The 24,117-nt window shown below is 41.0% G+C and overlaps 1 protein-coding gene across 13 annotated transcripts in view; it reads left to right on the top strand.

The window, feature by feature from the left end:
- Window positions 1-24,117, top strand: part of LOC137321765 (dystrobrevin beta-like) — a 534,882-nt gene that overhangs the window by 414,789 nt on the left and 95,976 nt on the right. For all 13 annotated transcript variants that reach the window (XM_067984400.1, XM_067984401.1, XM_067984410.1 and 10 more), the window contains 2 exons: window positions 5,537-5,622; window positions 10,767-10,880. In XM_067984400.1, coding sequence (XP_067840501.1) covers window positions 5,537-5,622; window positions 10,767-10,880 — 200 coding nt within the window. The remainder of the gene's footprint in view (window positions 1-5,536; window positions 5,623-10,766; window positions 10,881-24,117) is intronic.

Here is a 24,117-nt window from a genome sequence, read left to right as displayed (position 1 = left end):
TTGTGTTTGACCATCAACATCGAATAAATGACAGCTATTTAGTTCAAAAGATGTGGATGACTAAGTTTTTGTAAGATGTAGAATGATAGACCTTTGCCATTGATTTTGGGGCATTCTTCCGATCAAAGGGTTTCTGACAATGATATGAATCATAGGAGTGAATTAAGTGTTTTATAACGGTTGTCTGAACCCAAAGGTAGCATTACAGCCTTGAAATGCATCCAGAGTATTTCTTGTATATAAAACATGTAGCATGTGACAGTTTTATTCAATTTTAGTTTGATTATCTGCTGCTGCAAACTGTCAGTTTGATCCTGGCACTCTGTTCCATGCCATTCATTTGTAGCCACTGAGTGACTGATAAATGTACATGATCAATCATGTTGTTTGCTAGGAGAGTTTACAACTGTGATTATTAGGATGCTGCAATTCTTCCTTATAAACACACACTATAAGAAGCATTGACTAGCAGGGTGCCTTTTGATCAGTTAGATTACAAGAGTGAAAGATGTACTTGGCTGGTAGCAGTTTGACTTGGCTTTGCTCATTGTCAAGAAACACCCATTCCATTCCATTCTGTTATACTAGGTTCATCTTAGAATCGTAGAATCTTACAGCACATAAGGAGGCCATTTGGTCTGTCGTGCCTGTGCCGGCTCTTAGAAAGAGCTGTCCAGTTTAGCCCCACACCCCAGCTTTTTCCCCATAACCCTGCATATTAGTCCTCTTCAAGTACATGTCCAATTGCCTTTTGAAAGTTACTATGGAAACTGCTTCCACCACCCTTCCAGATATGACGTTCCAGATCTTAACAATCCTCTGTGTGTAAAAATTTCTCCTCATTTCCCCTCTAGTTCTTTTGCCAATTATTTTAAATCCAGGACCTATGGTTACCAACCCAATTGCCTGAGGAACAGTTTCTCCCTACTTACTCTATCAAAACCCCTCATAATCTTGAATACCTCTTTTCGGTCTCTCCTTAACCTTCTCTGCTCCAAGGAGAACAATCCCAGATTCTCCAATCTCTCCAAATAACTGAAGTCCTTCATCCCTGGTGTCACCCTGGCAAACCTCCTCTCCAAGGCTTTGACAGCCTTCCTAATGTGTGGTGCCCAGAATTGTACACAATACTCCATCTGAGGCCTAACCGTGATTTGTAAAGAACATGAGAAATAGGAGCAGGAGTAGGCCAATCGGCCCCTCGAGCCTGCTCCGCCAAGTTCAGCATGACCCTAGTTTTTGTATTCAATGCCCCTATTTACAAAGCCAAGTATCCCATTTGCTTTCTTAACAGCCTTATCAACTTGCCCTGCCACCTTCAAAGATGTGTGAATGTGCACCCCCAGGTCCCTCTGCTTTCCCTCCCCCCCCCCCCCACCCCCTGCCCTGCAAAATAATACCATTTAGATTATACTGCCTTTCCATGTTGTTCCTCCCAAAGTGCATCACTTCACACTAATCCACTTTAAATTGCATCTGCCATGTGTCTGCCCATTTCACCAGTCTGTCTCTGTCCTCCTGTATTCTGTTACTTACCTCCTGACTGTTGACAATATTTGTGAGTTTCATATCATCTGTAAACTTTGAAATTATGCCCTGTATACCCAAGTCCAGGTCATTATTATATATCAAAACAACAGTGGTCCTAACACTGACTCCAGGGGGACACCACTGTATACTTCCCTCCAGTCTGAAAAACAACTGTTCACCACTACTCTCTGCTTTCTGTCCCTTAGCCAATTTCATATCCATGCAGCAACTGCCTCTTTAATCCTGATGAAGAAAAATTGTTAGCTTCAATTTTGCTACCAAGTCTATTATGTGGTACTTTATCAAACTCCTTTTGAAAGTCCATGTACACAACATCAACCGTACTACCCTCATCAAACCTCTCTGTCACTTCATTAAAAGAACTCCATCAAGTTGGTCAAACAAGATTTGCCTTTAACAAATCCGTGCTGACTTTCATTTATGAACCTATATTTTTCCAAGCGTCAATTAATTGTGACCCGGATTAATGTCTCTAAAAGTTTCTCCACTACTGACATTAGGCTGACTGGCCTATAGTTGCTGGGTTTATCCCTCCTCCCTTTTTGAACAGAGGTGTAACATTTGCAGTCCTCTGGCACCACTCCCATATCTAAGAAGGATTGAAAGATTGTGGCCAGAGTCTCCGCATTTCCCACCCTTACTTCCCTCAGTAACCTAGGATGTATCTCATCTGGACCAGGTGACTTTTCTACTTTGAGCGCTACCAATCTTTTTAGTACCTCCTCCTTATCTATTTTTATCCTATCCAATTTTTCTACTACCTCCTCCTTTACTGTGACATTGGCAGCATCCTCTTCTTGAGTGAAGACAGATGCAAAGTACTGATTAGAGTTGATTAATGCAGGTCGTAAGTCTGGATTAATGTCATTGAGTTTTGTTTGATTGCCTTTGGGAGACAGAGATAAATTTCACGCAAGGTTTATCTTGGGGATATCCCTGTGGGTATGCACTGCCCTCAGGAGATTGAGTGGGTTAGATGGACTGGGTCAATTTTTTTTTTAAGAGGGAATTAGCTTGATGAGCAAATTGCCTTTTCTTCTTCTGTATTTTTTTAAGAAAGGAATCGGGGATGATTTTTGTTACAGTGCCGATAGGGGCAACTGAAACAATTTACATAGCCACATAAATTTGGAAATGTATAAAAATAGGTTTGCCGAGTGTTTTTTCATGATGCCAGTAACCCCCAAACTTCTGCACGGTAGTCTTTTGTAATTTCACTGGCGCCAGAATGTGGCAGAAATTAATGCAAATGAAAGCATTCATATTCCGTTGCAGTATTAACCTCTGTCACGATGCTAAAAAAGTACTCTTCAGCATTAAAAATGTACATTGGTTTGGAATAAGCATTGAAAACAAGAGCAATAAATCACATTTATCCCAATTTCTCCGTCACACTTAACATCGTTCCCCAGGGTTCGTGGATAGTGTAACCAGTGATGTTTTCAGCAACTATTCTGGGTTTTTGTTTATTACGAACAGATGGAACTCCAGTTTTCCTTCTCCTCCTCTCCCTCAGGTTAATTACAACTTGTGACAGGGAGCACAGACATGGGACCTGCTCCCATGTCCCCACTGTAAGTTGAGGCCACCAGAAAGAGCCACCCCTTCCAGTTTACCATCTCCCTGTGGAGAAGTGAATTGTCTGCCAGTCGAGTCCTTGTAGCAGTGAGCTGAAGATTAGGAACCTGATAGCATGGGAATCAAATAGCTGTGAAAAATGAGCAAATTAGGAGTAAGGAGGGAAATCGGGTTGAATTTTTTTTATTCAAAGGGTTATAGCCTTGTGGAGTAAGTTACAGGAAAGGCTGTTGAAGCAATTGGGATCAAAAGCTGACTAGAGGTGTTGATGGAGAAAGAAGCATTTGAGATGTATGGTAAGATGCTGAGTGGATAGGGTAAATCTGTCAGAAAGAGATGAACTTGTTGGGCTTCACAGCCTTCACCTGTTTTTAAATATTCTTCTGTTCAGACCAGAATCCATTCCAGTGGAGACAAAGTTCATGTGATATTTTAAATCTGTATGCACACTGTTGAACATGAGTACTTACTTACACCTGGTGAGCTTATTTGTATTTTGACTAGATACAGAAACTTGTAGGTTAGCAGATGTGTTTGCTGCCCTGTTACTCTACAAACAGCTGTACCCAATGGGAGTTAAAGGCAACTTCCTGTCTGAAAAATACATGCATAATATGAAGGTAACACCTCGAGTGCAATAGTGATTAAGGGTACTAATGCCATCATCTTCGGCCCCCACCTCAAGCACAGTACCCTTGCCATTGACTCTGTACTCCTCCCCAGCCACTGTCTCAGGCTGAACCTGCTTGAAACCTTGACATCCTTGAGCTGAGCTTCTGACTCCATATCCTGTCCATCACAAAGATCACCTATTTCCACCTCTGCAACATCGTCTGTGTCTGTCCTTACCTCAGCCTATTTGCTGCTGAAACCATCATTCGTGCTTTTGTCACCTCCAGACTTGACTATTCTTAATTCTCTCCTGGCTAACCTCCCATCCTCTAACTTTCATAAACATCAGCTAATTCAAAACTCTGTTGCCTGCATCCTGTCCCACACCATGTCCTGCTTGTCCATCACCCCATCCTCACTGACCTCTATTGGCACCCTTCTCAAAATTCTCAACCTGGTGTTTAAACCTCTTCAGGGCTCTGCACATCGCTATCTCTGTCACGTCTTTGAGCCCGACAACCCCCCCCGCCGCCACTCCCCCAACTCTCCATTTCTCAACTCTGGCCTCTCACAGTAAAAATAGGTGTTTATTGGATTCTTAGATTCTCAACAGGAATTTCTCTGAGCTGTTCCTGCTCCACCGCCGTAACTTCAGCAGAAGGCACGTTTACGCGTGTTAACGGGATTTCTGCCTAAGTTACAATGGAGGAACAGGAGAAACCTGGAGGAAATTCCTGGTGTCTATGTTTAAAAGGTAAATTCAGATGTCCAGGACTCTAACATTGAACAGTTTTATAGGACAAGCTGAACTAGCTGATGCCTGGAAGACACAAGATAGGCAACTTTTCCATAAGATATAACTTGCCCATACCAACAACTTCAAGCCTGAATCAGTTGTAGTTTTTGCAGCTTTGGATTTCTATCTTGTTGAATGTATTTTCAATGTTACTAATATTGCAGACTGAAGTGTGGATGGAGATCGTTTTGTCTCTTCACAAAAGTCATTTCAGTCCTGGGGGCTCAGTTGTTACAGGAACCAGACGTTTCCCTTTTGTTCATAACTCTGGTTAGAGAGAATGTTAGTCATACCTGATGTTCTGATTGTTTGCTGTAACTTAGCAGTTATGAAAATGTTGTTAATCCCTTTCAGAATTGGTTGAGAAAATTTGAGTTAAAACAAAATAGGCTAAAATATACAAGTGACAACTGGAGTTATTTGCTGCAATTATAATTTTCAAGGCTCATGGTTTTTCAAGATTGTCTCTAAATATAATCTGGCCAACAGTGCATGTGACACGCTGCTGGACTTCTCTACTAGACCATTAGATGAGACAGACTGCTAGAGAGAGAAGTCAAGAGAAAAGGGGGGGGAAAATCTGAAATATAAATGCAAAATTCTTGCTATGCATAGAAGGCCTGTTCACAAGTGAAAATACAAAAGGTGGGTTAACATCTCATGTAGAGAATCTTCATCAGATCTCAAGTCAGAGAAGAAGTTAGAAAGAAAATTTGAACTTGTTTCACTGTGGAGAGACCCAGTAGTTAACATAAATTGTGCCCTAAGCTGCTGAAGACTATTAAGAGGGAGAAAAAAAAATCACATGCATCGCACATCTCCTGTCAGCTGAGCTGAAGAATGGCATTAGCATCATGTAGCTCAGAACCATTCATGGCCCGATCTATTCAGCCGGAGCAGAACGTTGCATTGTTGAGGAGAGAGGATGAAGGGAAAATATGATAAAATGAACTGCTGATTATATGGTTGTTGAAAAATGTTTTTTTTTAACTATTTTAGCAGCGTTCAACATCAGAACTGGCTTTCAACTTCGATGCCAACAAGCAGCAGCGGCAGCTAATTGCAGAACTGGAAAATAAAAATAGGTAAGAAAAGTCACATTAGGTGCCATAGCAGTGGCGTTGCAGGTGCACTGTTTTGTATCGATGGCTAAGTTCATGAAACAATCTTGTACCCAGATTCTTCAAATTGTTACTTATTCACCTACTGTGAGATCTCATGTCTAAGTCACATCCTGGTACATGTTTTCACACCCTTTAAATAAATGGGCACAATGTATACCACAATTTAAAAGATTATCAGCTTATAAAACAGGGAGCAATTTTATACTAATTATGAACTGCAAGTAAATACAGCATTTTTGTTTAGAATTAGGTTGTTAACTGGTGACTTTCTAATTTTTGTTCCATGAAATCCCCAAAAACCCATACTTCACGGTGACACAAAATGTGCATTATAACTCCAGCCAAACTAATGTGAGTTCAGGATTCAGCTTAGGGTGTGAAACCATCTGAGTGCGGGTTAGTTTTTTACCATTTCAGTTTCACATTGGCTGCTGTGTAACAGTGTGAAATGAACTTCATAAACTTAAATTGTAAAAGGTTTCCAGGTACTCGACTGGAACACCAACACATTTCTGTTGTTGGTAAAGAGCCAACAGTGCATATCACTCTTTACTAACATTAAAAATTCCACCGACGTGTATTGTGCTCCGCTTTTCTTCAATTTAGTAGTGGCACAATGTTGGTGATATAATTCCAACCTCCCTGTAATTGAAGCAATTACAGTACCACTCCCAGATGAAGCCCACAGTTTAATTGCAGCATGAATAAATTTGTCACTTTTGTAGAACTGCTGCTAGGCACAGGTCAGTTTTCTTAAAAACAGATGTTGGTTCTAAGAAATTTTCTCAAATTAAAGTAGCTTTTCTTTTTAATTCCCCTACATGTGAGTACAATGGACTGTCAATATGTAATGCATTACTTCAGAGTCAGTCAGCAAAGCACACTGGGTTACACAGGAACACCCATTTGCAGTATAGAGTCCAGAATGAACTTGACCTAACAGAGAGTTTGAGGAGAAAGTCATTTAAAAGAAAACTCCAAGTTCAATTAAACATATTGGCCCTAAATTCTCCCGGCCCCCCTTGTACGGATGTTTGTGGCAGCTCAGTGGGTTTTCCTCCCTACTTCTCCCTCCTATGACTAAAGCCCCAGTAATTATAGCTAAGAAGGTGGCTATTCATCACTTCATGCCTGTGCTTATGGTTGTGTTTGCTCTTCAGCAAGAGCTAACTACTCTAATTCATTTTCCTGTAACATTTTACTGCATCAGATTGTCTAGAGAGGCAGTGGAGTCTCCCTAATCTCTGGCAGAAATTTAAGGAATAAATGGATAGATATTTGAGGGAGTGGATGATTGAGAGGTATGCATTTTTGAAATGGTCAAATGGACCCCAGAGTTTTTTCCAGTCCCGTGCTTTCCTATATTCTACCCCTAGTAAGAATGTATTCCACCTGCATCTTGTACATCTCATGATGAAATACTTCTCACTTCTCGTTCACTGTTACATCTGTCATTTTTTCCAATTAATCTAAACTCAGTCCCTTTCATCCACTGAAATTAGCTCATTTCCAGTACAGTGGGCTAGAAATTCAAGCGCCCCCACTATGGGGGCAAGAACTATTCCTGCACCTGAATGGTGAGGCCCGAGGCGCACCCGATATTGGGCCTCGGGCCTCATTACCATTGAGCCGGTGAGCTGCGGACAGTAACAGGCAGCTCACTGGCGAAGTGGGATGGAAGATCAGGCCATTGTGATGCCAGAAGTGGCCCTCAAATAAGTGATTAAAGACGACCAGAAAGGGGGGCAATTGGGAAGGAAGGTAACGGTGACAATCGGGAGAGGGGAGGCAGCTGCGGCAATCGGTGGGTGGGGAGTGGTGGCCGGCAGCGGACCATGCTCTTTGAATGTTGGGTCAGGAGGAGCACTTATTTTTTTATATCTTACCTTGTCGGTTGCGGCCTGCAGCAGTACCTTTAAGGACCGCCCGTTAGGCTGCACGGAGACCTGGTTTTCCTGAGTGCAACTGGTGCAAACAAATATTGCAGTGGGAACCTCAAACAGGCGTTAGGCCCCGTTATTTGCATATGCAAAGGTCCAATGCCTGTTTCAGGTGTGGGCGTTGCACGCTGATTTTTTTTTGTCTTTACCAATATGGCGGGTGGCACACTTCTGGCTCGTAATGAGCGTATGCTTCCTGCCCACCATGTTGGAGGCTTAGCAGGGCATTTATCACCTGAAAAACGGGCGATGTGTGGCCGAATTTCTGGGCCAATAACTTTGACTCTTTTTCATTATCTATTTTCAATGTGAACTTAATTAAGTTATGGTCACTATTTTCTAAGTGTTTTCTTACCTTCAGGTTATTTATTGGTTCTACCTTGTTAACTAGAATCAGATCTAGCATTGCACCGTTCCTGGTTGGACATGCAACTTACTGTGAAGAAACAGTCCAAGAACCACTGCTACATTGATCACAAACTTTTGCCAATCTATCTTATGGTAGTTAAAGCCACCCCCTGTTATTATAATTCTGTTACTTTTGCAAGTCCTTTAAAATTGCCGAACAGGTCTTATCCTCAATTCTGTTTCCATTATTGAGTGTTCTATATTTCACTTCCAATAAAGTAACAAATCTCTTATTGTTTCTTAAGTCAAAGACTCTGTGTGAGCACCATCATCAATAAAAACTTTCCATTTTGGGTTTGTATTGTCATCAGTGCATTTTTAAATCCTGTTTGGTGCTTTCATCATTTTTTACTTAATTAACTTTTCTTTATTTATATCTCCATTGGGGAAAAAAAGCTCCTCCCCTTTCTTTCCCACTGGGTGTCACAGCAATCCCTGAAGAAGAGAACAATGCTTGTGTTACAACACTGTAAATGGCAGTGGGGAATTGCATTAGAGCAGCTTAAGTTAATGCCATCTGATTTTTCCCTCCCTATGGAGACACGCCAGGCTTCCACCCACTATTGTCCTTCAGTGATTGTGGAATCACAGGTGTAATGCAGTGCTTTAGTACAACAACTCATGGCTGCCCATTGTTGCACTACTGAATGGTTCTTCAAAGGATCTCCATGTGTTTTTCTTTAAATGTACCCATGCTGCTTTGTGGCCCTGCCTTCAACATGGAACTACTCACAGATGGATTGCTATTCTTTCTTGGATTTTCCAGGACAGATTCAGCCACCAGAAGCCCTAAAAGCAAGAAAGCACTGGAGCCATCGGTTTAGTGAGTGTGTTTTTGAGTTTGAGAACTAAGCTGCCAGGAAGCATAGATGTAATCTTGTATTTCACAAGAAAGATGCAAGACCAGTAATGTACTTAAGGGAAACATTTAACTCACTGATCTGAAGAATGCACTACTGGTTATCTGCCAGCGATTCCACAGAGTTGCTTTCAGTTCCCTTTCACATGCTCTTAGACATTTCTATTAGGAATAGAAATAAATAAGAAAGAATTCAATCAAGGGAGCATTACAGAGTTACAAAGAATTACAGGGAGTAATATAGTTCTGTAACATTAACTCAATAGTTTAATCCTCAGGGCCTTCCTGGGACCCAATTTCTGCTTTTGGCAGAGAATGTATAAATGAGACTGATAACATGTACTAACCTTGCTAAAAATGCATTGTAAATAGTTGCTGCATATGTAAGTTTTCCTCACATAAAGAAGTCAAAGAAACTTGCCTCTAAGAATATTGTGCAACAGATGTCAATCACTTTGGGACATATTTTCTTTTCAGCAGTAGAGCTGGATATCCGCAATGCACTGTTTGAATACAAACCTCTGCACTTTACCCCCTGGATTTGGGCTCTGATTAGCAGGAACCCACAATGAAGAGCAGAGGTCAACAGTGTGCAGAAGACATGGGGTCAGCTTCCACATGTATGCTGATGACATCCAGCTCTACCTCTCCACCACCTCCTGCAACCCCTCCACAAACTACTTGTCCATAATCCAGTCTTGGATGAGCCACAATTTCTTCCAGTTAAACGTTGGGAAGACCTAAACCATCATCTTCGGTCCCCGCCACAAACTCCATGCCCTTGCCACTAATTCCATTCCTTCCCTGACCACTGACCCAGGTGAATCAGACTATTTGAAACCTTAGCTTCCTATTCAACCCAAGCATTAACTCCCGATCCCACATCCTTTCCATCACAAAAAATCCTAATTTCACCTCTGTAACATCACCCATCTTTGCCCCTGCCTCAGCCTATTGCTGCTGAACCTCTCATCCATGCCTTTGTCACCTCCAGACTTGACTATTCCAATACTCTTATGGCTGGCCTTCTATCCCATATGGTCTGTAAACTTCAGCTCATCCAAAACTCTGCTGCCCATGTCCTATCCTGCACCTGGTCCTGCTCATCCATCACCCCTGTCCTTGCTGACCTACATTGACTCCCTGTCCCGTAACACCTCTAGTTTAAAATTCTTACCCTCATTTCGTGGCCTCACCCCTCCCTATCTCTATAACTGTCTTCGCCTTACATTCCTCCCTCTCCCCTGAACTCTCTGTTCCTCTGACTCTGGTCTCTTCTGCATCCCTCCCTCCTTATGCTCAACCATTGGTGGCCATGCTTTCAGCCACGTAGGCCTGATGCTCTGGGAACTTCATCCCTAAACCTCTCCACTATTCCACCCACCTCTCATCCTGTTAAAATCCTCCTGAAAATTCATCTCCTTGACCAAGTTTTGGGTCACCCTTCTTAATATCTCCTTCTTTGGCTCTACATCGTTTTTGTCTGATTAAGTCTCTGAAGCACCATGGGATGTTTTTCTATGTACAAACTGATACATAAATGCAATTTGTTGTTGTTGAGTATGCACACTGTTTTACTAATATTTATGCCTGCTACAATAACTGGAATACATTCCAAATAGATGGAGCGAGGAACACCACTTTTTCAGAGATAGATTTGTTTAGTTACTATTTAGAATTAGGGAAAATTTAATCATGAGGCTGTTGTGAGGCACTGCACATTTAGAATTAATCTTAATTGAAGGATATTTATTAATCCCTCTCCACATTGACTAGTAATGGTCTACTTGATTTTTGGAGAGAGTACGAGGCATTGGTGTGTTACTGGAATGATTACCTGCTAAATTGTCATCTTATCTTTCAGAGTAACTCTTCCATCTTGCTGGTCTTGTTTTCAGGGAGATCCTTCAGGAAATCCAACGTCTCAGATTAGAACATGAGCAGGCCTCACAACCCACCCCAGAGAAAGCACAGCAGAATCCCACCCTATTGGCTGAACTGAGGCTACTGAGGTAAGGTCTGAAAAACAGCAGGTTAGAATTTTTACTCTTTTGTTTTGACCAGCAACATCTAACTATTGTCATGTTAATGAAGTGCTGATTGCTGCAAAGTGCAGTGCAATTTATGATTACTTTAATTATGGCAAAATAAATAACATGAGGCAGCATGCAGTGCTTTTCAGAATGCATTTTTTATTTTTATTGTGCACATATTTTGAGTACTTATATTTAATTGTCTTTGTTTTTAATTAGCAATTATACACATCTGTCTGTCAACGCAGTTAAAAGTTTTGCATCTGGCATGTCTGTAGAGTGCGAAGCATACTAATTGGTTCAGATTTCCTCACTAGAAGCAACCAATCAAAATTACTTCAGCATTTGTTATTTCACCAGCTCTCAAAAAAATTGCCATTGACAAAAAAAAATGAACCATTCACTTGAACTGCCAGATTGGTTTGCCACTTGCTTCCTCTATCACAATATACCCCTAAGAATAACATTTGCAACATAAGAAATGCACTGAAAAACTATGGATTTCTGAAAAAAAAATCACAATTACTTAACCACCCCATCTTTTAATAATTCCAACAACTTCCCCCCCCCCCACATAGCCCCTTCCTATGAGGCTTGCCTTCTGCTCCATTCTAGGAACTTCAAACCTTCATCAAGACTTTGGGTTGAGACATCTTTGTGCCATTGCCATATGTGATCGGTGGGCTCAATGTCTCTCACTGCTGTTTTGTTTCTGCCTTGAGTGGCACAAGTGGGCATAATTGCAATGTCTTCCACAAATGCACTGTCATAACATTTTCCCAGCTTCTGCACATAAGTGACCTTCATTACCCATGCCGTGGGTGATATACTAGTATTGTCTGAAATTACTCTGATTTTGCCAGCAAGTGAAAGGTATGTTGTAGCTAAGTGATTTAGAATGGTTAGCTCTTATGAAAATATTGTGCTTTAATCGATACTTTTGCTGTTGTTACCTTCTGGTTCTGCAGGTGATGTTCCTGTTTGTCATTATAGACTGTGTTTTCTATCAAGGAAGTTGCGCCTATTTATCTGAAAATCTCTTCAACGTAGCTGTCTTCCCAAAACGATAGAAATAGTAGTCGCAGAGAATTACGTAGAATTGCACAGAATGTACAGCACAGAAACAGGCCAATCGGCCCAACAGGTCCATGCCGGTGTTTATACTCCACACGAGCCTCCTCCCTCTCTACTTCACCGAACCCTATCAGCATATCCTTCTAATCCTTTCTCCCTCATGTGTTTACGTAGCTTCCCCTTAAATGCATCAGAATGATTTGCCGTCACTGAGTTTGAGTATGTTGACCAATGTGTGAACTGGTCTTGACAATACTTATTAACAGCAGGGGAATCACAGCAGCACGATACTTTGAGCACCATGCCCCAGAATGGCAAGTTGCAGATTCAATCCCTACTCCACTCAGTTCCTGATCTGAGGGGAGGTGTTGGCAATGTCTTTCTGCAAAGCAAGGGAAATGGGACAGGGATCTTCTACCTGACCGACACCTCGTGCTACCTATTGGCCAGCCAAAGGGGGAATTGACAGAGATGTGGTGCAAGCTGACTACCAGTCCTCTCAGCAGATCAGGTACAAGCCCATAAACACCGATATAATATCATAATAATTGAGGTTCTGTAAACTGCAAAAAAAAAGCATCGTTCGCACACAGCTCGTCAACAGCAGGTTGATGGTTGGGATTTTGTTTTGTGTTATACAGTTTGCAAACCACATTGTGCCATTTTCTTGACAACTCACAAAACAGGGTAGGGTCTGGAACTATCTTAACCACAGATGTGCTATCACTTGCCTGTGATGCTTGCACTGTAGTAGATGCTACACACAACATTAACAAAAAGCTCTATTTACATATGCTTTGATTTTTATTAGCTCCTTTATGGCCCAGCTTGTGTACGTGCTCATCGACTGTTTTCAGTGCTGTGTATTTTAAGATAGGACTTGTAAAAAGAGGAGTCCTGTTACTCATTGATTGTTCGGGTTATACCTCCCAAAGGCAGACTCTCAAATCACCACAACAGAAGAGCTGTGCCACATACTCATCACCCGCAAAATCGAACACTGCTATCTCAAATTACAGTGCCTGAACTTCATGAGTGGATAGAAGTCAGTCACATTAGAAACATAAGGGAGATAAAAATCCATGTGATACGCTTAATGCTATTTTACTGCCACGTGGTCATTTAATTGGTAGTTGAGGTGCCCATCTGACTCAGCGGGAGCCTCATAAATACGTGTAAATTGGGGGCCCCATAGCTATATTAACAGCTTAATATGTCACTGAGGCCCGGCCATTAAAATGGACTGGGCTTCTTGCAGCATCTCCTCGGTGACAGTCCGCACACTCCAATGGCCAACCGCCCAGCAGCTAAATTCCGCCTATAGAAATTTTAACATAGGAAGAAACCGTTGGGCCCTTCTTGCCCGCATTGAATTTAGGCCCTTCTTGGGGGCTGATTTTGCACAGTGCCATTTTCCTACTTTCTCCCCATGCTCTCTTATATTCTTCAAGTAATTAACCAATTTTTAAAAATTCATCACATGTAGCAAAGCTTTCCACTTGTAAGAAGGATGACTATTTTCATAAAAGATCTTGAGATCATGCTTTCTTGTCTTCTATTTAATTTCCAATTCATATATGTTTATCTTGCCTGTTCCTTTTGTATATTTTTAATGCCTCAATTAAATCCCCTCTCAATCTCGGTTTGAGAGAGTCGTGCACTAGTTGCTATAGTCTTTCCTCCGAACTCAGACCCATCCTAGTAAATCTGTATTGGACTTTCTCCTGTGCTGTTATATTCCTCCTGCAGTGAAAAACCCAAAACTACACAGTATTTCAGGTGTGGTCCAGCTGTTCTTTTCTGCAGAGTCATCATGACCTCTGTTCTTGTATTCATTTTCTTCTAATGTAAACTCCAAAATCCCATTTGTCGTCTTAATGGCTTTTTTAGCTGTCTATCCATTTTTAGGATTTATGTATCTAGATCCCCTTGTTCCTCAACTGCATTGAGATATTTATAATTTAATGTATATTTCCATTCTTTATTATTGTTCCTAAAATCAATTACTGCCCATCCTCTGTATTAGACTGTATCTGCCTCTTACCTGTCCATTCTTTTGGCTTATTTATGTCCTCAAGTAGTCACCTGCAGTTTGTTATTTCTCTCTGTTCATTCTCCTTGGGTTGAGATGGCTTTCAGATGAAATGCCTGCCAATAAAAATTCAGAACCAAGTCAACCCTCTGTGGCAGACTCGGTCTTCCGATAGCTGAACCAGGGCAGGTCCACAGTACTGATGATTGACCAGCCATTCTGGCTCACTGATGGAACCTGGAGGTGTAGTCCTGTCACTGGAGGCCAAGATTCTTCCCATTCAGTTCCAGATATCCTACAAGTTGATGTGCCAACAGATAGGGTGTTCCTGATCCCTGCTGAACAGGCAGCTCTGGTATGCTGCACAGTTTTAACTGGTTAAACATTAACCCTTATGCATACTTGGTAGTCCCTAAGTGAATGACTGGCTCAGGCTCGATGGGCCGAATGGCCTCCTGTGCTGTTATGATTCTAAGTCTTGCCTCTGCCAACCTGTGCCTAAGCTCTCTGGAATTGGACAAATGGGATGTGCCCCTACATTCCATATTGGGCAAACAGAAACCCTGCTGTATATTTCTCAGTCGTTTGATTTGGAGATTCTTAAACATGGTCATGGGTTTCTGCACATGCCAGGAAACTTGCTGACCAAAAAAAAAATCCTAGTTTGGTATCAACAAACTTGAATATCCATCCCTTTGTGCCTAAATCAAGATCATTAAATGGATACAGAGGGAAAATTACCAAAGATGTTCCCAACACTGACCCATGGGCACCCCATTAGCCACTGTTTGCCAGTCTGAGAAACATCCATTTACTGCACATACGTTGGTGCTCAACTTGGCCAACTGGTGCATCTAAAAAAGGAAAAATCAGTGTCTGAATTAAAGATGCTCATCTATTTCCCTTTCACCACATTGGTTATTCATGTAACTTTACATTTTTGCTGAGAAAAAAAGAGCATCTATGTTGGATAGGATAAAAATAGATAAAGAGGAGGTAATTAAAAGGTTGGAAGTACTCAAGGTAGAAAAGTCACCCGGTCCAGATTGGATGCATCCTAGGTTACTGAGGGAAGTAAGGGTGGAAATTGCAGAGGCTCTGGCCACAATCTTCCAATCCTGCTTAGATATGGGGATAGTGCTGGAGGACTGAAAGATTGCAAATGTTACACCCCTGTTCAAAAAAAGGGGAGAGGGATAAACCCAGCAATTACAGGCCAGTCAGCCTGACGTCGGTGGTGGGGAAACTTTTAGAGACAATAATCCAGGACAAAATAAATTGGCACTTGGAAAAGTATGGGCTAATAAATGAAAGTCAGCATGGATTTGTTGAAGGAAAATCGTGTTTGACTAACATGATTGAGTTCTTTGAAGTTATGGAGAGGGTTGATGTTGTGTACATGGACTTTCAAAAGACATTTGATAAAGTATCACAAAATAGACTTATTAGCAAAATTAAAACCCATGGGATTAAAGGGACAATGGCAGCATGGATAGAAAATTGACTAGAGGACAGAAAGCAGAGAGTAGTGGTGAACGGTAGTTTTTCAGACTAGAGGGAAGTATACAGTCGTGTTCCCCAGGGGTCGGTATTAGGACCACTGCTCTTTTTGATATATATTAATGACCTGGACTTGGGGATAGAGGGTATAATTCCAATGTTTGCAGATGACACGAAACTCAAAAATGTAGTAAATAATATGGAGGATAGTAACAGACTTCAGGAGGACATTGACAGACTGGTGAAATGGGCAGAACATGGCAGATGAAATTTAACGCAGAGAAGTGTGAAGTGATGCATTTTGGTGGGAAGAATGAGGAAAGGCAATCTAAACTAAATGGTACAATTTTAAAGGGGGTTCAGGAACAGAGAGACCTGGGGGTGCACATAAACAAATTTTAAAGGTGGCAGGGCAAGTTGAGAAGGCTGTTAAAAAAGCATATGGGATCGTAGGCTTTATTAATAGAGGCATAGAGTAGAAAAGCAAGGAAGTTATGCTAAACCTTTATAAAACATTGGTTAGGCCTCAGCTGGAGTATTGTGTTAAATTTTGGGCACCATGCTTTAGGAAGGATGTCAAGGCCTTAAAGAGGGTGTAGAAGAGATTTACTAGAAAGGTGCCAGGGATGAGGGACTTTAGTTATGTGGAGAGACTGGAGAAGCTGGGGTTGTTCTCCTTAGAACAGAGAAGTTAAGAGGAGATTTGATAGAGATGTTCAAAATCATGAACGTTTTTGACAGAGTAAATGAGGAGAAATTGTTTCCAGTGGCAGAAGGGTCGTTAACCGGAGGAGACAGATTTAAGGTGATCAGCACAAGAGACAGAGGCGACATGAGGAAACATTTTTTTACGCAGCGAGTTGTAAAGATCTGGATTGCACTCCCTGAAAGGGTAGTGGAAGCAGATTCAATAGTAACTTTCAAAAGAGAATTAGATAAATACTTGAAGGGAAAAAATTTACTGGGCTATGGGGAAAGATCAAGGGAATGGGATTTATTAGATAGCTCTTTCAAAGAGCCAGCACAGGTATGATGAGCTGAATGGCCTCCTCCAATGCTGTACCTACTATGATACACTATATCATCGGTTGAAACATTGTTCAAAAATGCTGCATTTATTTTATTTTGCCATACTTATTTACTGACTATCAATGAATCAATTAAGAGCAAGAATTTTAACCAAAGTGAATGCTTGGTTCTGATCGCTGTGACCCTTTGCTCAAATCCCTCCAGTGTTCAGTGCTGGAACCTCAGTTACATTGTGTTTCAGGTGCATTTTCAGTTCTCAACTGAACCACAAGGTGGGGTTAGGCACCACGAAGAGTGTCCATCTTACCTGAAACAAGCCTCCAGTTGGCTGAATTATCCAGCCCCAGAACGAATGAAAGTACACATTGCCATGTGCAGACAGGAAACAGAAGGAAAACAGGCATGTTTGAGAATAGAGCATAAAAGAACAGCACTGATGAGCTGAACCAAGTTAGCCAAAATATTTCACTAAAACTGGTCCTCAAGAAAAAGGACAATTCCCTAGAAATTATTGGGGCAGTTTTCAATATCACCACCGGGGGCGGTAACCTGAATGAGCAGATTGCCCGCACATGAACGGGATAAAACTGGGCGGGTTCCCCAACAGGCGGGTGATGTGCTCTGCCAGGTTTCCTCCCCCCACCCCCCCCCAAAACAGGCAGTGAAGTTGAAAATTACCTCCTACATCGTTAACAGAGAAATCTATGAGAATGAAAAAACCCTAATTAAAAATTATGAAAATGCCATTCCTTTTTAATCTGATCTTTTACCTATACTTCTATAATTTTTGGATTATTTTTATCTGATGTCTTTGCTTATCCTCAAACAATTATTTTCTAGAAGAGGAGTATATTAATGACGGATGTGCTAGATCTGTCAGTGATTTCTACACAGATCTATCTGCTTATTTTGAGTGGCATTGTCAAAATGAATGTATCCTAAGGTAAAATAAATTCCTTTTAAACTTTGTAAGAAAGATAATTGCCTGTACAAGTAATGAAACTAAGAAAAAGCACTCTGTCTCGAGCAAAGCATTTCAATGAGTGGCACATTCCATTTCAGAGATTATACAGAAGTAGTACATCAGACATCAGCAATACTAGAAAAGATGATTATGATTTTAATACTTGCTCTGCCTATTGACCGATTACATTTAGATTACAGGATTCAGATTTATAGAGCTTCTTCAAATCCAATACCCAGGAGATTGAGGTCACATTGGCAGCCAACAGCCATCCCTGCCCTTCAATTGACCTGCCTCTCTTTCACCCAGCTGAAAATCAGAGACTGGAGCAGAACTAGAAAAGAGAAGCCAAACCCAGAGAGTTAGTCGCCCGCCCCGCACAAAAAAAAAGCTGTTTTGAGTTAATTTTGGTAAATGTGTGCACAAAGGTAACCCAATACAGTAATTTCAGAATTAGAAGCATCCTGCCTGCATTCTCACTGGTGCCAACTGTGCAAAAGGGCAGCAAAAAGTCCCACAAGAGCAATTCCATTTGCTATATTCCGTTAGGTGTGCTGTTTTATAATGAAGAACTAGCAGCAGTTATGACTAATGACAGGACAAATTATCCAAATGAAAAGGAGGGGAATAAACTGCAAATACTAGGAATCTTCAATAAAAACAAATATAGAGCTCGTACATCAATATCTGAAAGGAAAAAAGCTAGGTTAATTTTTTGGGCAGAAGCTTTTGTCAGAACCAGAAATTGGTACATGAACAAACTTCTATATAGGACTGAACAAAAAGGAGGAGGAGGAAAGAACAACAGATTGAAGCAGAGTCAGGAATGCTGACTCCTGTCACAGAGAAGCAGTTTACGGGTTTCATTGGCCTGAAATCAGGATCATACTTCTGGATAGATGTAGATGAACAGCAAAGCAGTCGCCCAATCTGTGTTTGGTTCCCCCGGGGTGGTGGAAACTGCATTCTGAGCAGTGAATACTGAGTGTGACTTTCAAGTCGGTCGAAGCTCCCACTAAGGCAGACAGAGGACCTAATTGAAATGTAAAAGTTGTGGCCCAATGACGTTATCGGCGTGCAACACTTTTTATTGGAACTCAGGGTGAGGCCCACCTGATGGCAAACCCGCCAGAGAAACCTGGCGGGAGGCAGCAGAGTGACCAGAAGAGGGCAAGATAAGTTTGTTCATTTTTAATTTTTGGAAGAATTCTTTGTGTGCGAGGAGGAGCAGGCGTGCCTTCCCTGCCACGATCTTTCCTCTTTCTCCTCCGACCGACATCGGCTCTGTATCTCCCCTCCGCCCCCCCCCCCCCCAGCACTTAGCTTATTCTGGGGACCATTCACTTGGGTCCCAAGCAGCATCTGGCTCCTGCTCCACTTCCTGCTCTCGCCCACTAGACTTGACGCCATTCCCACCTATCTGTTAAAACTTTAAAACTTGTCTAATTCTGTTGTAAACTAATTCCACTGTAAACTTTTTATATGATTTAGATTATTCATAGGTTACATCTAGTCTACAACACAGAAACAGGCCATTCGTCCCAACTGGTATATGCTGGCATTTATGCTCCACACGAGCCTCCTCCCTCCTTACTTCATCTAACCATATCAACATACCCTTCTATTCCTTTCTCCCTTGTGTGCTTATCTAACTTACCTTTAAATGTATCTATGCTATTTGCCTCAACTACTCCTTGTGGTAGCACATTCCACATTCTTACTACTCTTTGGGTAAAGAAGTTTATCCTGAATTCCCTATTGGATTTATTAGTGACTATCTTATACTTATGACCTCTAGTTTTGGACTCCCCCACAAGTGGAAACATTTTCTCTATATCTACCCTATCAAACCCTTTCATTATCGTAAAGACCTCTATCAGGTCACCTCTCAGCCTTCTATTTTCTAGAGAAAAGAACCCCAGCCTGTTCAGTCTTTCCTGATAAGTGTATCCTCTCAGTTCTGGTATTGTCCTTGTGAATCTTTTTTGCACCTTCTCCAATGCCTCGATATCCTTTTTATAATATGGAGACCAGAACTGAGCACAGTTCCCCAAGTGTGGTCTAACCAAAGTTCTATACAAGTTTAACATAACTTCTCTGCTTTTCAATACTATCCCTCTGGAAATGAATCCCAGTGCTTGGTTTACCTTTTTTATTGCCTTATTAACCTGCATCGCTACTTTTATTGATTTGTGTATCTGTATCCCTAGATCCCTTTGCTCCTCTATCCCATTTAGACTTATTATCCAAGCAATCTGTGGCCTCCTTATTCTTCCTACCAAATTGCACCAACTCTCACTTATCTATATTGAAATTAATTTGCCAATTACACATCCATTCTGCAAGTTTATTAATCTCAAGGGCAATTAATGCTGGCCTCGCCAGCGACGCCCACATCCCATGAACGAATAAAAAAAAAGTCCTGTTACATTTTGACACATTCTTCTTTTATATTAACTACACCCCCCAATTTGGTGTCGTCCGCAAATTTTGAAATTGTATTTCCAATTCCCGAGTCCAAATCATTAATGTAAATTGTGAACAACAGTGGTCCCAGCACCGATCCCTGTGGAACACCACTTCCCACCTTTTGCAATCTAAGTAGCTACCCTTAACTCCTACTCTCTGTTTTCTGTTTTGTAGCCAGCTTGCTATCCATTCTGCTACCTGTCCCCTGATTCCACATGCTCTGACCTTAGCCATGAGTCTACAATGCGGTACCTTATCGAAAGTCTTTTGAAAATCCAAATATATTACATCTACTACATTGCCCTTGTCTACTCTTTCTGTTACTTCTTCAAAGAATTCAATAAGGTTGGTCAAGCATGACTTTCCCTTCTGAAATCTGTGCTGACTACTCGTTATATTTGCGTTTTCTAGGTGTTTTTCTATTACTTCTTTGAGTAAAGATTCCATTATCTTTCCTACCACCGACGTTAAACTAACTGGTCTGTAGTTCCCTGGATTTGTTCCATCATCCTTTTTAAATATAGGAATAACATGAGCTGTCCCCTTTTCTGATGAATTTTTATATATATGTAATAGTGCCTCTGCTATCCCTTCCCTAACTTGTTTTAATATTCTTTCTAAGTTTGATTAGTTTATCAATTATCTCCCCACTTCCTGTCTGAATAGTCTTTATATCTTTTTTGATCTCTTCCTCTAATGTCATGCCTACCTTATTAGCCTCCCTGGTAAATACTGAGGCAAAGTAACTATTCAATATTTCTGCCATTTCGCTGTCATTACCTGTGAGTTTATCTTGTGCATCCCTCAGTGGTCCTGTTGCTATCCTAATTTTTCTTATGTTATTTATGTGTCTGTAGAATACTTTACTATTTCTTTTTATATTCCTTGATAATTTAATTTCTTAGTTCCTCTTTGCTTTCCTCATTGTTTTCTTAACTTCTCTCCTAACCTCTTCAGATTCCCCTTTGTTATCCTTTCCTTTATTGTCTCTTGCCTTTTTCTTTAGTTTCAATTTTACCCTTATCTCTTTATTCATCCATGGTGTTTCATTATTGGCTAGTTTGTTCTTGTTTTTTTCAGAGGAATATATTTCTGCTGAACTCTTTTGATCACCATTTTAAATATTTCCCACTGCTGTTCTATTTCTTTGCCTTTCAAATTTTTTTTCCAGTTTACCTTCCCTAGTTCCATTCTCATCCCCATAAAATTAGCTTTCTTCCAATCTATTACTTTGGTCTGTGTCTTACTTGTGTCTTTCTCAATCATTATTTTAAATCTTGTTATGTTATTGTTATTGTTTAGATGTTTCCCTATGCTTAGTTCTCTTATCTGCTCTAGTTCATTTCCCATTACTAGATCCAGCAGTGATTCCTCTCTTATTGGACTTCTCACATACTGGGCAAGAAAGGAGTCATGTACACACTGTTAAAAACTCCATTCTCTTTTCTCCTTTCTCTACCTTTCCTTGCCAATTTATTTGGGGGTAGTTGAAATCTCCCATGATTATTATTCAGTGTTTTTTACTCATTTCATAGATTTGTCTATACATTTCATCCTCCACTTCCCTTCCACAATTAGGTGGTTTGTAGAATATACTGACTATCCTTTGTCTCAATCCATATGGATTCTGTTTCTATCTTAATATTACTTGTGTCCCATTTTTCTATTGCCATTATGTTGTCTCTAATTAGTACAGCTACCCCACCCCCTTCTTCCTTCCCTATCCTTTGTGAATAAGTTATATCCTGCAATATTTAATTGCCAGTCCTGTTCATTATGTAGCCATGTTTCAATTATCCCTACCACATCTGGCTCCTCCCTGTGAATGATTGCCTCCAGTTCCCCTGTTTTGTTTTAGATGCAGTGCACATTGCTGTACAGGCAGTTTAATTTGTTTTTAATAATTATTCCTCTCATTTTTAACAATCATTTTGTACTTATGTTCTATAATTGTATTTGTTCCCTGCCTATTTATGTTACCCTTATTCCTTACCTTAGTCTGACCTTTACTCTCATCTCCTATTTCTTTTATCTTCAGACTTATGTCATTTTCACCACATTCCCCCCTCCCCCTTACTAACTTCACATCCTGTCCACAGCCCTATTTATCCTTTCCGCTAGGACACTGGTCCCATTCCGCAGGTGGATCCCGCCCCAGCGGTACAGCTCCTTCCTGTCCCAGTACTGGTGCCGGTGTCCCATAAAATGGAACCCTTCCTTCCCACACCAGCCTTTCAGCCTCGCATTTACCTTTCTGATCTGTTTATCCCTATGCTAATTAGCACATGGCTCGGATAGTAATCCCGAGAATACCACCCATGAGTCCCTGTTTTTTAATTTAGTTCCTAACTTGTGATATTCTCTCAGCAGGACCTCCTCCCTTTTCTTCCCTATGTCATTGGTTCCAACATGGACCACGACAGCTGGATCTTCCCCTCCCCCCTTTTTCTATCCAAGTTCCTCTCCAGTTGCTCCAAGATGCCCTTCACCCTTGCACCAGGTAGGCAGCACACCCTCCTGGATTCTCAGTCGCGACTGCAGAGAATGCTATCTGTCCCCTTAATTATAGAATCCCCTATGACTACAACCTTTCTATTCTGCTTCACCCCCCCCCCCCACCACCACCTTGGACTGCCTCCTGCTCCACGGTGCCATCATTAGCATTCTGGCTGTCCACCCTGCAGCCTGCATCCTTATCCTCACAGATAGCCAGTATATTATACCTGTTAGATAGGACCAGTGTCTGCAGGACCTCCTTCATTACCTCCCCTTGGTTCCCCTTACCCTGCTGACTGACATTCACACTCTCCCCTTCCTGTACCTGTGCTTTGCTCTGAGGTGTGACTGTATTCTGGAGAAAACTATCCAAAAATTCCTTATTTGTCAGAGTGTCTCTAACTCGCACTTCAGCTTAAGGACTCTAAGCTAGAGTGTCTCAAGACAAAGACATTTCCTGCAGATGTGGCAATCCGGGACAGTCTCACTGTCCACAAACTCCCACATATCACAGTCCCGACTCATAGCCTGCACTGCCATTTCTAGTTTTTATTTATTTATTAGTAGTAATTTAATTCTAGATATAATACAATTACTTGAGATCTAGATTATATTTAGTAGATAGATTTAGCTTGATTTGAGATTAATTTGTAACTCGCCAGTCTTGATTTTTGTTTATTAACTTCTTTATTTAGTATCTCCTTAACTCCTATTTATGGATTACACTGTCACTGTTTTATTTCAAAGTGTTTTTATTACAAATTTGGTTCTGCCATAGACACTTTCTTAAATTCATTGGTGTCTGTCGCTCCCGTAAGTGGATCTGACGTCCCTGATGTTCCATGAATTGTCACACTACCCAATATCTACCTATATAATAGCGTAACTCAGGGAATGCAACAATGCAACCCATTGACAGACAAACTGAATATTGGGTCTTTCACAAGTGCCCTCGAGTGTACTCCTCCAATCTTTCAGTAGGTGGACTGGTTACACTTTAGGAGACAAGACAAGCACAAAAGATTTTATTTGTCAGACAGCAAGTGAACGTACAGAGTAACAATTATGGTCAGACTAGGTTCAATCAGTACAACTTGTCTTCATGTAATAATACAAAATAGTGAATGTGCTCCCCTTCTTTTCATCAGTGGATCACCTTTCTTGACTTCGACAAAATAACTTCACTCTTCTCCTGCATTTTAACTTTGGGTCTGGTGAAAGCCTACCTTGGCAGCTTTCTGTTTAAAAGCCTCGATGTCAGTGAGTGTTTCTGGCCATATTTTTATCTGTGTGTGTTCACGACCAGAAAGAGGGTCTATGTCAGACGACCTCTACGAAGCATCTGTGACCAGGGATCTCCTAATACAAATGGTTACAATTATTAAGACAAGCTAATAAATTGTTTGTTGTTTTTGGTCTTTGGAGAAGCGACTTAAATGCCGAGCTCATTAGCAATTTATTCACATTTCATCTCAGTGCTTTTTTCTAACTTTGTGTGAATATACTTTGCTTTAAAAACTCAACATTTAGATATAACTCTTTTCCAAATCTTTCCCTGGAAAAATGGTCAAATGTCCCAAAATATGCCAGTTTTATTTGTCCTTTTCATGGCAAAGACGTTCTGTGTTCACTTCCATTATGACCAAAATTCA

The sequence above is a fragment of the Heptranchias perlo genome, chromosome 5 (genome assembly GCF_035084215.1).
Source record: "Heptranchias perlo isolate sHepPer1 chromosome 5, sHepPer1.hap1, whole genome shotgun sequence".
Lineage (NCBI taxonomy): Eukaryota > Metazoa > Chordata > Chondrichthyes > Hexanchiformes > Hexanchidae > Heptranchias > Heptranchias perlo.
Note: the sequence above shows the minus strand (reverse complement) of the source record. Positions and strands in the feature narration are given on the sequence as shown.